The following is a 15752-nucleotide window of genomic DNA, read 5'->3' as shown; positions in this document are numbered from 1 at the left end:
ACACAGCTGGGAAATACTATAGAGTGGGAGTTTAAACAAAATATTTTGGCTTCTAGTCATTTGGAATACACAAAGGCTCCAGTGGAAAGCAATGTTTGACAGCAAAAGAAAGTGAAAGTTTGAAAACATGTCTAGCAAGTATGATTTCTTTTACATTAATAGTTAACTTATTTGTACCATTAAACTGTTTTATACTATCATAAACCACATTTAATATAAATTTGGTAAGAAAATTATTAATATATATTTTAAGACAAAATTTTAGATGATAAAAGTTTGAGAATAACCCACCAAAGTAACTTGGGACTTATCAAGATACAAACACAATTTTTCTAGGAAAAATAAGTATAGTGTTCTCAAAGAAATAAAATTTGAACTGTTTTCTTATTCTCCCCATATTTTCCAGTGCAGTTATTTTTATTTGTCTATGACTAGATTTGGCATAAAAGCCAAAATATATCTTAAACCTATCCTTTCTCTCTAGCCACTCTTCCTTTACACTAATTCAAGCCATTCATCTCTCACCTAGACTTCTGAAATAGACTCCCAGTGGGTCCTCCTTCTTTCACTCTTGTCTCTCTCCCATCCATTCATTATATCACAGTCAGAATTTATCTGTTTGAAATGTTTTTGAATGCTTCAAACGTTTTCCATTGAACTTAGATCAAATCTCACATCCATAATGTTATCTCCAAGGTCCTGTTTGATATAGCCCCTACCAATCTCTCCAACTATATCTTACATTATATTGCATCCTTCATCGTAACTCTCCAGCGATGAAGGCCATCTTTTACTTTCTGACATTAAGCAGTAACTTTCTCACTTCAAATACTTCATACATGCTGTTCCCTCTGCAGTTTTACTCTTTGTTCCACTCTAACTGGTTAGTTCTTACCATCCTTGGCTCAGTGAGGGCATTCCTAACCATCTATTCTAAATTAGGTTTGCCTCATTATGTTCTCACATAGCATTCTGTTCTTTCTCCTCATACACAGCAAACATCATATTTTAATTATATATTTCTATATATATTTATCTAATTTCTATTCCCTCTCCTAGACTATAAACTCCATGAAGGAATGAATCATGTCTGCTTTGTTCACCACTATATAGTCAGCACCTAATAAGAATGCTTGGCACATAGATGGTACTCAATAAATATTTGTTGAAATAAAAATGAAACATCACTCTATTATCTTGACAATAAGCAAGTGGCAGTGACTGGATATCTATTTCACCTTGGAGGTGTTAAAATGAACAACTTAAGTTCAATCATAAAAATAGACTTGCTTTATTACCTTCTTCCTACTCAAGAAAACTAATCTTCCAGTGGATCTAATTGTACAATTTTGATCCCTTTCAAAACTAAAATTAGTCTAGAAACTATCTTTCAATCCTCTGCTTCTTACCTACTGCTCCAGAGCACTGGCTGTGTCTGCAAAATCATCTGAAAAAGAAAAATGTCTTCCTTCATAAATTATTGAGTTAAGTCTCTGAGACATTAAGCATTGAATAAGAATCTAAATATGTGTTATTAGTAGTAAATGTATTGGAAATATTACCTTATTTTTGTTAAGAAATAAAAATTTTCTCAGTGCCCACTTAAAATAATTTTCATTAACTTAATTTTAGTTAGCCAAAAATTAAGAAATGCAAAATGGGGTTTAAAACTTCTAATCTAATAAAATATATTAAGATTTTAATCTCTTCTAGATGCTAAAAAAATTGAATATTTTTGCTTTGAACTAGATAATTAATGTCACTGGCTATGGTTTCTGTTTTGATGATTAGGGATGGAATTTAACATAGGAAAGCTGGCTAAATATACTGCATGTATTTGATGTTGTTTCTACTTTTTGAGAAAACTCCTGTAGTCTGATTGAATGATTCTCAGGAGGTTTGCATGCCCTTTTGAAATTAATATATAGGCACATAAATGAGAAAAGCTTTATTATAAATCAAGAATGACCATTAAAAATGATAAATACCTGCATTTTCTCATTGAAGGTATATTCAACATATGATCTCATTCACGCAGTTGTATTTGCTTAAATGTTTCAATATTAATACATAGCCATACTTTATTTGATCATATCTATTTTGTGATATTACCAAGTTAACCACCTTAAATTCATGGATTCATAGAATAAGATAACCAATCCCCCACACAAAAATCAATCAATAAAATATATTCTTGGCACACTGACCTAATAATAAACGTATATACACTAAATCACAAACCATTTTTCAAGTTTTTTGAGTTATTAGTATCTTAGTAATATGTACCTGGTAGTTGTTTCATGATCTAAACAAAAATAACTCTAAGGTCATCTATTTCCCTAAAATATCTATTTATAATGAGGACATACTAAGGAATACATTTAGTGGCAGTGGTCAGATTTTAAAAGCTCACCATTCTTTGCTGAGATGACAGAACGCTGTCCCAGTCAGCATCTTGTTGAATGGTATTGACAAGTGTTGGTAGCTCCTCAGAGTGAGGTTTGTTGTGCATTATGGGGTGTAGAGGCAGATGGGAGGCCACATGTTGATCGCTGACTTCTTCCTTTTCCCTTGAGGTTAAATCCTGGGTTATCGCATCCTCTCCATCAGCTGCACAGGCAAATGGAGAGGTGGCTTGCTTGGAAGACATTCTTCTGCAGAAGAAGGAAAACAGAATGGATTAAAAATGGCTATCAATAACAAAACGTAAACCAACCCTTGCATTTGGGCTAGTTCAGGAAAAAAGGAAAGTTATTTAACTTTAGAGATATTTGTGATCCACTCTAAACCCCAGAAAAAGAACTCTTGGCTTATGTGTCCTGCTTTCCCTCTTTGCTTTTAACTCAGCAAACCTCTTCCCAGTAACTACTGCATATTTTCTCTCCTATAATCCATTAATGATTTTTTTACAGAGTAAGTTTTCATAATGGACAGGGTATGTATGCGTATATTTTCCCTCCTAGTTTTCTTAACTAGATTATAAGCTTCTTGAGAGTATTTAGGGTGATAGTTAGCAATGGAAAAAAATGAATGAATGAACTGGCAAATGAGTCAGTTTGCAAGATGATTTGAAAGCACAAATATCCAACTTTCTCCTATGGTTTATGTAGGAGCAAAAGAAGTATATGTAGGAAAATATAATCAGGGGAGTAAATAATTCATAATTAAAGTCCTAAACAAATCTGATCCTGACTTCTTTGTTTATACTTTGTATTATTAGGGCTGGGCCTAACACTACTTAGTGCCATCTAAAGCTTGTTAAAAGACCTTTAAAATGAGTCAATTGTTGTAACTTAACTTTTAAGTGACATATTGATTGAGTGGCTGATACTGTTAGATTAGTTTTAGGACAATTTTGTAGCATTTGAATTGAGTATCTGAAATAGCTATACCTCTATTTTGTATTAGAAAGTACATTAAAGATTCAAAGCATTTACCATGAAAATAGTAAAATGCCTACTGTGCATAATATTTAAAACCTCCAAATACAATACTGAACATTAATTTATGTGCCCACAAATAAATATCGACTACATTCTGCATGACAAGGTCTCCATTTTGTACCCTCATATGAAATCAGAAAACCATGATTATTAAGTAGAATTTCAAAATGTTTAGAATATCATTTTATCAAGATGCATTTCTTGGCAAAATGGTTAGAAAATAAAACCACTGAAAGTTTATAACTTAACAGAAGAGGGAATATAGCATTTTTTCTAAAACTTTACATCGTTTTTAGTTTATTACATCTTTAGCTCTAAAACTGCTGTGTAATGAAAGGAATAAAATCTCCACCTTAATTGCTATTTAGCATTAATTGATTTCATACCATTTTTAAAAAAACACACAAATCAGTTAACATAGGAAACCACATGAGCATTTTTCAAATTAGCAAATCATTAACTTGCTAGTACTGTTTCTGCAGACAAATAAATACTGATTAAAGGGTCTAGAAATCTGAGATTAACAGTTAAATTTACAAATCTGTCACATGCTTTCATGAATATTACAGTGAAGGAAATATCAAGTGCAAGAAAAATAATTAAGTTAATTCCAATTTAAACAGTAGTTTTTATGTAGCAGCCCATGTTTCACATAGGATTTAACAGCTAATGCTAAATTTCTCACAATTAATGAGGGGGCTCAGATTTAGTATCCTACAGTGAAAAAAATTAATATAAGATCAGCTAATCTAATTATGCACAGTTCTAAATAAAAGTATTACAGGCTTTTGAAGTGCTTTGAAACATATTAAAATGCTGATACCAATTTATAATAATCATTCTACAAATAACAAAAAATGTATCTATTAAATTTGATACTAGAAAATAAAATGGGGGCAAGGGAATGCAAAAGAATGCCTATAATTTCTTTGAGAAGAAATGAATTAAATGTTCTAAAGAGTGCTATATCAATAAATCAGATATATTCTTGACCAATTTATACCAATAATAACAAATGAACAAACATATACATGATTATGAAAAATGGTAGCCAATGGATGCTTCTAGAATTACTATATGGCTTACTTTACTGGCCCCATAACTACTATTATTAAAACCAGGCAAATTATAACTGTTCTGCAAGTTTATCAAGAGCTTGCCACAAACAAGAGTTATTTCCTGTTTCAGATACTGACAATATCAATAATCATTCATGTTAAAAACAAAAGAATGAATGTACTTCTGCTTTTTAAAATAGTTAAATACAGTTGGAAGTCATGATCCAAAAATCAGTTACTTTAGTTCCCTCAACAGACATCTTCTTATTATAAAGTGAATTGGCTCCTTCCAATAGCAATGTCTATGATTGCTGCTTTAGTATAAATTAATCATGACAAAACTCAAAATGAAAACAGTCTCTTAAGAATAATTTCAACTATAAACTTCACCAGTGAACAATAGTGCACAATCCTAATTAAATACAACTCTGCAGCTGTAAAAATAGACTAAATCTATGAGTTGAGTTTAAAGGATGGTTTGTTAGAATGTTTTCTTAAGGAAGGCTGGGTCCTCAGTCTTAATCAGCCAATAAATTATTTCCTGCAATTACATTAAATAGAAAATTATCTTCAAATGGGGAGTGTTAATTGAAAATCAAAACTCAGAGGGAAGTTTAGAAATTACACGCTGAATACAATTAGTGAGGAAAGGCTTCACCTCTATTCATCAACAGTCTTCTTGTGATTCCTCCAGTGACCATTCAGGAATGCTACCTATTTATAACATCTCACAATTTGTCTTTTATTTTGCACCTACAAATACATATGTGTATCAAGGTTTCAAATAAAACATAAGCTGCCAATAAAAGCAATATTAAATCTGAGTGTTCATCCTCAGTTCACACTATCATTAGACGAAAAGGAGATGGGGAGGTAGGACAACAATGGTTAACAATCAAGAAAAACACACTCAATTTTGAAATCCCTTTCCTTAGCAAAGGAATTAACATTTTTTGTTCCAAAAATACTTTTCCAAATCATATAATTTCTTGTTTTTACTTTATTATAGTTCTTAAATGCATTGCTAGTGGAGAAAAAGATGGGTTTTGTTTTTAGCAAGGTATTTCCTTGAGCATTTCCTTTTGGTAAAATTGTTGGGGTTTTTTTGTTTACATCTTTTTTTATATTTGGTTTTACTGTTGATTTTTGTTTTGGGTGGTGGTTTTGAGTTTTGCTATAAAACGTGCACAAATTGTTTTTAATGCAGAGTTTATTAAAGTTTAAATTTGCTGATTATTAGATCTGATTCACTGATTTTCTGCATAATTACTTTATTAAATAATCCTGATGACATCTCATTCATTTCTTTACTTTAGCTTTCCCCTTTAAAACATTTTACTCAACCAACCAAACTGTATTCTAGAAGCTTCAACGACACTTGACTTTTGGTAATACCTTTACTATAACCACTGTACCACAGTTACTATCCTTTAGAAACTCATAAATCAAATATACCCACGTTTCAGTGTTTTAAAGTGTCACGTGGAATGCTTACATTTATTTTAATGCTCAGTCAGTAATTTTCCATTGCAAAAATTTTCAACCCCAACATATTAAAACAGCACCTTACTTTAGCTGCTGCCTTATAGAACTAATAAGCAAAAGAAAATCAAAATCCTTGCGGAATGGTCAATTTCGATGTGACTATACTTTGTTTTATTTTTGCACTATTATAACTTAAAAATCATTCAAATGAATTGTTTTTTTAATTTGTATTAAAAAAAAATCTCCCTAGTTATACCCCCTGAAAACAGGGGTTTATAATGGAAGTGCTGACACAACCCTAACTAAAGCAGCGCAAATGTTGCCGCTATAATACACAAAATCAAGTTCTATTATTCTAAACTATCCTCGCTCATGGGATTTTTCTTTACTGTGCTCCCAGCCAAACTGCTGAAGCATGAAAAATTTAAATGCAATCAAATGCGCCCAATTCTACTTTACTAGAACAAGTGTCTACAGTGGTACAATCTTAAAAGGAGATGCAACAGATTTGTTTGGTGTTTTTTTTAACTGTTTATTTATAATACAGTGCATTGGAGATAAAATAAAAGAGGAAATTACACTCACATGGTACCAGTGTATTGACTACACAGAGTACATTATAATCAGAGAGAAAAACTACATTGTCAACTTATCACATTGGTTAAACAAGATGGTTTTCTGGGGCATAGCTATTATCAAGTAAAACCTTCAAAGAGAAGTAAATATCTTTGGGACACATAAAACTAAATTCCCATCATATGTTCCCTGAGTTTGAAATGTCTCTGCCCAACAATCAAGTGAACCCAGGATGCCAGGCCACTGGGAAGAACTCGGGTTTAGGACTTTGGGAAATGAGATTGCTGGAGATAAAGCCTCCATTTACTGAGAATGTTCTCTAGGAAGTCAGTAGGAACACCTCTAGAAAGGTGATTATTCTACTCCAAAACACCAGTACAAAGTCTGAATGTTTGGGCTATTACAAACTTACTCAGACAGTAAATTTATTTTCTGTTCTGCAACAATAAATCAAAATTAGTTGGCCCAAGACTTTATAAAATGATGAGAATGCTGGATACATGTACATTAAGTCCTCTATCTCAGAATATCATATTTTCTAGAACTTTTCTGATTTGACATTATTCTTTAAACACAGTTATTTTTATATGTTTAAAGTCAGGATTATTTTTAAACAAACTTCAAACTTTTAAACTTTCTCATAAGACAATCACTCAAAATTACATTTTTTAAATTACAGCTTGAAAAGTATCCATCTTTCAAAACTATCATTTGAAACTTATATAATTATCAAAAAGAGTCACTGAATTCATCATAGCAATATATTTAACTGGGTTTTTGAAAATATTTCCATTATTTTTATGATTATTATCAAATGGCATTCACTTTCCAGGTGTGTTACATTTATTCAAAAGAAGTCCTGTTTTTAACATAAAGCAACATTTTAAGAGTTGTTCTACTCATTTAAAAAAATTAAAACTTCAGGCCAACATTCACACTTATTTTTGCAGCTCAGCTCCAGGCTATCTGGTAGACTCATTTCTGTCAGATAATTCACTGTTAATACAATGCTGTACTTGAGCTGATACTGAGAAATAAACAACTAATTTTCCAAAAATATAACACAGTGCCTCTCATTTTAAGGAACATGAGTAACAGATATGTTTAGTTGCCAAAAAGCACAATACCCAGGAACCTCTACAAAGGACACCAGTCCACCCAGCTTAGGGCAAAGAATGATTTTAAAACCCTCTTCTTATATATCTAATTTCCACATTCAAGGCTCTTGGGGAAGGGAGGGTGGCATGGTACACCTTAATTCTAGATATTAAAATGAAGACATACCTTTTAAAACATTCCTTGATTCATCCCAGTAAAGTCAGAGGGTGCTTACTAATTATTTGTATTACTTTATACAACACTACCACCTACTCTCCCCCAATCCACCTCCAAACTTCCCTCTGCTTCTGCCAGATATTTCTTTTTCTTCCATGTGTTTAACAAGTAATTAAGAAAATTCAGGCGAAAAGAAGGTAACTGTTTTCAGAATTACCTTAGAAAGTTATAAACCTATCTTCTAGAGTTTGTAGCAGCACTTTCAGAACAGATATGGTAACACATGAGGACAATACCTATTAGAAGAAAACTCACAGATTTGAATTAGTTGTCAAATCAATGTAGATGAGGTAAATGAAATACATTTGAAGCTCCTGAAGTATGTCTAAGAAAGTGCTTAAATTAATGGATTTTGACTTTTCTAAGGGTCCAATTTTTCACAGCAAAGCACCAAAATTGTCTTCAAAGGCTCTCTGAGCTTCTTACAAAACAAGAACTACCTGGAACAGATTCTTCTTAAGTCATCAAAGTTTGTGTTTCTAGAGTTTATATTTAGCTGACAATATTGCTGTCACTTTATGTAGCTTAAGACTGTTCTTTGGACTAGAGCTCATATGTCTTGGAATGCTTTGACTCATGAATTGTTTCTCCTGATAATGTTACATCACGTAACTACCTCTGTCTAATTGGTTAGTATCTGCTGGAAGAGACAGGCAACCAGCCTAGCGACTGGCCTGCTGACTGACTGCCTATGGAAAACCTATAATTATTAAGTGTCCCTGAGTATCTGATTTCTTCTGGCATCAAAACAACTTGACTTCATGTAACATCAATCTATACGTTTTGCTTGATAGAAATAGTATGGTTTTCTCATAGTTTATCTGCCAGTAACATTTTGGAATATTTGCTTCGGAAAGCCAGGCCCAGATTTTATAAATAAAATCAGTGACTTAATAATAAGAGTAAAACCTAACAATGGCTACTATAAATATACACTAACTTAGAGGATGTTAATCTAGCACAATGACTTTATAGCTCAATGAAAAACCTCTGTGTGGCTGGAGTGAAAGAAAGCTGTCTAAAATAATAGCAGAATGAATTTATTTATGTAAGTTCACTTTGAATCTCCTCTTCATAAAAAATGAGAACTATAATTTTTTAAGTGAATAAACAGACATCTCTCTGTCAGCTTGAAACTGGCCCATTAATATGGAAGCCCAAGTACAGGATATCTTATCCAATTATATGAACAAAAATCATAAACCAGAACAATAACTTCTCAGAGACAAAGTGTAGGAAACTGTCACTGTATACTTTTCCATTCTTAACTTGAATTTCCCTCTTCAATATTTCCAGAAAAAAAGAGAAAAATGAATATTGATACTATATAGATTGTTTCAAAATACAAAAATTCACACAAACACTGAACAAATTTATATAAAGAAGTTCATCTCTGAGGTTCTCCTTTAGCTAAATAAGGCAATCTACCAAGTCCACTCTTTCATGTGATGAAATAAGGTATAAATTTCAGGTTCCTATTCACAGAGAGACAATAAGAAGAGAAAGAAGAGGGAAGGAGGAAGGGAGTGAGAGTAGAGAGGGAGGGGAAGGGGAGGGGAAAAAAGAAGGGAGGAGATAGAAGGGGAGGAGAAAAACAATCATGGCTTTGCAGTCCATTTTCAGTTTGTCTACTTAATGAAAACCTCATTGTACAAGTCTGAAAACCATTTCCAGCCAGCAAAGTATTTCTGATTCAGCAGAGGTTACACAAGCATCAAAGCAGTTAAATATAGGTGCCAAGCTGCATTGCCAGGAGCTCTTAGTACTGTGAGTTAGTGTTACCTGACAGCTTAGTGAATATAAAATTACTTGTTTCTCCAATTGAAGACAATCAAATTGTCACCTTCCATTGTAATAATGCAAAACTAGTGATCAGCAAAGTGCAAACATAATTACCATGAAGAAAACAAAAAATCAAATCTAAATCTCGCAACAGAGTAAACACATCTATCTGCTTCCCCAAAAAAGGAGTGCATTTTAATCCTGAAGGCTGCGATGCAATCTTCATGTTATTTAATAATAAGATTTATTCATCTTAAATTAAATAAAAATAAAAAACAAGAAATACTAATTCATAAAAAGTGACTACAAATATTAATAAGAGCACTACAACTTTCCAGACATTTCCAAGCACAAAGGCCTACAAATTATATCACTGCCATTTGAAACTATATCATTAAAGTGTATGTCAGCACATTTTCCATTATAAAAACTTTGTTTTTAGAGATGTCTTTCTAGCCTAGAAATCTTCCTGAAGGATGAAAAGGACAGGCAGGATCCAACCTCAAAAGCTTTTGTCTTAATTTTCTAAATGAGTTACGCTTCATTTTTGTCTTCTAAAGTAGCGTTTATTTTTGATGTTGAAAATTCATCTCACAAAAGTGATTTAATGTCTCTACACAAGTTTAGAGAAATAACAAAGCATAGGACACATATCCACAACTGTTTTTGAGCCACTCAGCATCTGGAATTCTCATCCAAATTTGGTAACCATATTGACTGACTACCAAAGTGATCTCAGTAACCTGAAGCTAAATTAGTATTAAAGGACTGAAAATTTGACATGGTTCTCCCACACTCCAAAGATTCCTAAGATACAAATTAAAATGAATATAATTAATATAGATAATGCTCCAAACAAACTGCATTTTAAAAGCTCTCTTAGGAAAGTGATTTTATTTCATAACTAACTCAAGATTTAAGACATTCAAATTTACATCATTCCTTCCAATACAGCAAAATCTCTAATCATTCTCAAAATACTCTAAATATAGGGGCTTTTTCCATCAATAATGTCATTTCTATCAGACAATATGTCCTACAGCTAGGCCGAGTGTAATGGCTCATGCCTGTAATCCCAGCACTTTGGGAGGCAAAGGCAGGAGGATCACGCGAGGTCAGGGGTTTGAGACCAGCCTGGCCAACATGGTGAAATCCTGTCTCTACTAAAAATATGAAAATTAGCTAGTCATGGTGTTGCGCACGTGTAATCCCAGCTCTGCAGGAAGCTGAGGCATGAGAATTGCTTGAACCTGGGAGGTGGAGGTTGCAGTAAGCCAAGAGTGTGCCACTGTACTCCAGCCTGGGTGACAGAGCAAGGCTCTGTCAAAAAAAATAAAAATAAAAAAGAAGAAGAGGAAGAAGAAGAAAAGAAGAAGAAGGAGGAGGAGGAGGAGGAGGAGAAAAGAAGAAAGAAAGAAGAAGAAGAAGAAGAAGAAGAAGAAGAAGAAAGAAAGCAAGCAAGAAAATATTTCCTACAGCTAATGCCTGATACGCCTGACATTCTATTTTTACCATGTGCCTGATATACCATTTTACCAATATTTCTTACAGCTAATGCCTGATATGCCTGATATTTCCATTTTAACTGTTTCAATTTTGAAATATTTCCTACAGCTAATGCCTGATATGCCTAATATTCCATTCCAATTTTAGAACAGATACTTCTGTTCTAAATAACATCATTTATGATCATTTAGCACAAAAATGGACCAGTTTAGCAAAAAAGGGGGAGGCACTAACTACACCAGGGTGACAGTGAAATGAACTGAGGATCATCAAGAGCATAGGCTCTCCTGAGCTTAAATCTTAGAATACAAATCCAGACATTGATAATCTACTATCTCCTTCCTTAGAAAAATGCTTTCATCTGATATCAGTCTCAACTGGTGTTCCTCAATCTTGCATTGTGTTCCTCTTTCTCTATTCCTCTATTTTATTACAAAGGAATAGAGGAAAGAGTGAGATGAAGACATTGGTTGAACATTGGTGACTAAATCAGAAGGAAAACAAGGATAGCAAGAAACAGGAGAAAAGGGAAGTCCAATCTCCAGCTGCACGTTTTATTTTGAGTTGAGATAAACTTCACATCATTAACAGAAATGTCTGGATGTAAGAAATAAGACAGTTTTAGAAAAGCATCTTTTTCCTTGCTCTTAGAACTTTCAAATAATATAATACAATTTTTTCCAAGAGACACTTCTTATAAGCTGAGCACAATAAAAATCTCCCAGGCAAAGGGATTGCAATCAGTATTTCCTAAACTTTGATGATGGGTAATTTAATCAATTCCTGAAATTATACTCCTACAGAGTATTTATTACAATATAGTAAAATAAAAAGTATCAACGACAGGAAGAAAAGGAAACTTCTTGTCAGAGAATGTCTCTCAGACTCTGGGAGATAAATGCTTGCATAGCACAAGCTTATGGTAAATGGGAAAAAAAGAGAACTCATTAAAATATTTTGTTTAATTAAAAAACAAGTTTACTCCGTATATTTCATGAGGACAGGGCTCATCCATCTTGTTCATTGCTGGATCCCCAGTGCCCAGCACAGTGCACAACACATCGTAGACAATTCAATACTATGGGAAAGAGGGAGGAAAAGGCAGAGAGGGAGAGATAGGCAAATAGCTTATTGTTTTAAATTAAAGTGAATAGATAATCACAGAAAATACCACTCCATGTTAATACTGCCAATCTAAACATTATTCTTTCTCTATACTCTTTTTATCAAGCATCTTAAGATTATTATATCCATATTCCCAACACTAAACTCTCTCATCTCCCAGAAATCCAACAGTCCTCAAATGACTGTGAAGTATTTATACCAAGATATGCTCTGCAATTTCACATTAAACATCTTAAAACTAGATTCATCACTATTTTCCTCAACACCTCCCCTCATTCATCCACACCCAGAAGAGTACCACTGTCAGAATCATCAAGGTTCAAAACATGAACACTGTATCGACCTCCTAATGTTTATCCTTGCTTCTCAATGCCAGCTCGTCATGAAGCTCCATCAGCTATTTCTTAATGTTTCTTATGCTCATTTCTCTTACCATACTTATAATCTTAGCACAGGGCTTTTTCACATCTCATATCTAAACTCTTAAAACAGACCCTAAACTTTCTCTATTTTAGTATCTCCTCCACCAAATCGATCTTACTGCTACTCCCTTCATCAGGCCACTCTCCTGATCAAAAAACATCAGTGACTGTCCCACTAATGACAAAATAAAGTCCAAACTCCTGACCCTGGCACTCGAGGCCTTCCATCCAGATGCAACCAATCTTTATAAATTTATCTTCACTAGTCAAACTTCACTTATTGTTGCCTCATAGCCTTTGCTCTTCCTGTCTTTCCCTATTTCCCTCACTTTCCTTTCCTATTGTTAGGAAACCAACTGAGCTTATTCAAGGTAACTATGATCTACCCCTCTTCTAAACACCTCTAATAAGATCTCAGAGATTAGATCTTATTAGATATTTTTATATCACTCATTCAACACTTAATGGATATTACCTCACATAATCTTTTTAAAATGTATAATATCATTATATTTTCTAAGTAACCTCAACCACATTACAAACTTCTCAAGGGTGAGAACAAAATCCTAGCTTTCTCTACATTCCCACAATACTTAGCACAACGTTTTGTGCAAAGAAAACACTCAGTAAATATTTCCCAATTATTTAAATATTATTACATTAATAGGCAGAAATAAACTTAGGGTATTATCTTCAACCAGAAAAAAGTAGCCATGAAAAAGGACTTAAAATAAACTGGTTTTCTGGGGGTGTCTTCTCTTTGCACACATCCTGGACAATAAATTCATCTCATATTTTAAAAGTTCTGCATATTCCCTGGCAAAAAAAAAAAAGCCTCCCAAAATAATCAATTTATGTTGCCAGAAACATAAAAAAAGATGGATAAATGGATGAACCAATGGACAGATGATGGATGGATGGATGTTGAAGAGATGGTTGAAAAGATACATAGATAATTTTTACAAGATGCTTAGAAAGTACCAGGCAGGCACTGTGCTGAGCACTGCTACATGTATTATTTCATTTAGTTCTCAGAGCAACTCTAGAAGTTAAATAATGTCATTATCCCTGTTTACTGATAAGAAAGCCAAGGCACAAAACTGTTTATTAAAACAATAAAAAATGAAATCTTACTTAAGGTCATACCTAGTAAATACAGAAGGCAAAATTTCATCTCAGGTTGGTCTAATGCCAGGGCAGATGCTATTAGGATTAAAAGTGTCTGAAATCTAAATTAAATAAATTATTAATTATTTTCAATTATTATCTGAATTATTCTTTACTAATTTATACCATTCCTGTAGAATTTTATTTTGAATATTCTGGTTAGACATTCGAAATACTCATTTAATCAGAGCTTAGTAAAAGGATTTGCTATCTTTTTCTTTTCTGTCTACTTCTAGAGTTTGAGATATTTAATTACTAGTTAATAACTTTAAAAAGGAGAGAGAAACATAGAGCAGGTAATTCTCTAACCAACCCATTTAACTCTCATCCTGGGCAATTTGACAACAAAATTGGTTGAGGAAGTAGTTAAAGCTACTGACACACAAGGCTGGGAGGTTCACTGTAGTTTTTACACAGTAATTTTCTAACAAATATTTGTTCGTTGTTAACCATCCATGCTTTTCCTAGCATGCTATTTCTGGTTAGCCTAAACGATCAACATTTAATTATATTCTTACATAGACAATTATGAAATAAAATAAGAATGTCACTGTCCATTTATTTCAAGGCCCAGAGAAATATGAGATCAAATTTCTACCTTCCATCTCTGGCCAGAGAAACCACACCAGCTATATCAGATACAACTGGAGCTGTTTCACTACAAAAGTCAGTGTTGAGAGCAGCCTTGAGAGAAAACGAAATGAGGAGATTGAACAATATGTATTTAACACACTACTCGTCTAGAGTTGATTTCAGGGAATGCAGAGTAATTTAGATACCCTCTTAAAATATGACTACTATATAACATTACATATATCCTAACTTCTGAGGAAAAGAAATAGAAAAGTCTCTCACACAAGGACATGAATTTTTATAAATTGTAATTGTCTGTGAAAGCTGAAGAAAGGTTTTTACCACCAACCCAATTTCCACATTTTTTTATACACACCAAACAGTCTGGTTTCACAAATAACTACAGTGCTGCTATCTTGTATTTCTCCCTCTGTACTTCCACCACCTCCTCCCTTTCTTATAGCTATGTCCTTTAAATTTCTCACTTGTATTTCCTGGAATTATAAACAGCTCCAAGAGAACATGAGAATCCAATTGTTTCCATGAATCATTGCACAGAATTGTTTGAGTTATCATTATAAAAGACAAGTATGACTACCCGCTATCTTGCATACCTAAGGGATTCTTTACCAAGTACATATTTGCACACCTACCAAGGTACAGAATTTCTAGTTTTCCCAAACTATGGTGTTAGTTATAGGAAAGAATCCTGCATTATTTATCTTGTCCTGTTCTTTCTTCTCATATAACCACCACTTCCACCTCACAATTTCCCAAAATGGAGTAGTTCCCTGAAAAATTTTACATGTATCATGCCTAATCTACCAGCTTTTTAGATTTCTTCAAAAGTAATTCTTTATTTGCATCCATGGTGCCTAGAACTGGAAAACTACTTGCTACCAGTCTTATGAGGATAGATTGCCAGAAGGAAAAGTACAGTATAATGGAAAGGTTTAGAGGAAGGACTTAAATCTCACTTACTACATCTGTGAACTTGAGAAGTTACTTAACTCTCTGAGTCTCCATGTACCCATCTATAAAATTAGGGACAACACATTTTCCTTGAAAAGTTGTTGTCAAAAGATTAATTTGATATATGTGCAAATACCTGGTATTTGGTAGTTATGAAACAAATGCTAACTTTCTTTAAAGAAAACTTCACATAAAAATAGTTTGACTCAAACAAAAACAAAAATCCTTAAGGAAAAAGATTCTGAATTTTTACACATCACAATAAATAAAAATTCCAGGGACTGTAAGTTTTCTAGTCCCAGTATACT

At 33.2% G+C, this 15752-nt stretch overlaps 1 protein-coding gene across 1 annotated transcript in view; it reads right to left on the bottom strand.

The window, feature by feature from the left end:
* SOX6 (SRY-box 6) overlaps positions 1 to 15752 on the bottom strand; it is a 417034-nt gene that overhangs the window by 372616 nt on the left and 28666 nt on the right. Inside the window, 1 exon segment of the mRNA XM_025358428.1 lies at positions 2414 to 2654. Coding sequence (XP_025214213.1) covers positions 2414 to 2654 — 241 coding nt within the window.

This window comes from Theropithecus gelada, chromosome 14, assembly GCF_003255815.1.
Source record: "Theropithecus gelada isolate Dixy chromosome 14, Tgel_1.0, whole genome shotgun sequence".
Classification (NCBI taxonomy): Eukaryota; Metazoa; Chordata; class Mammalia; order Primates; family Cercopithecidae; genus Theropithecus; species Theropithecus gelada.
Note: the sequence above shows the minus strand (reverse complement) of the source record. Positions and strands in the feature narration are given on the sequence as shown.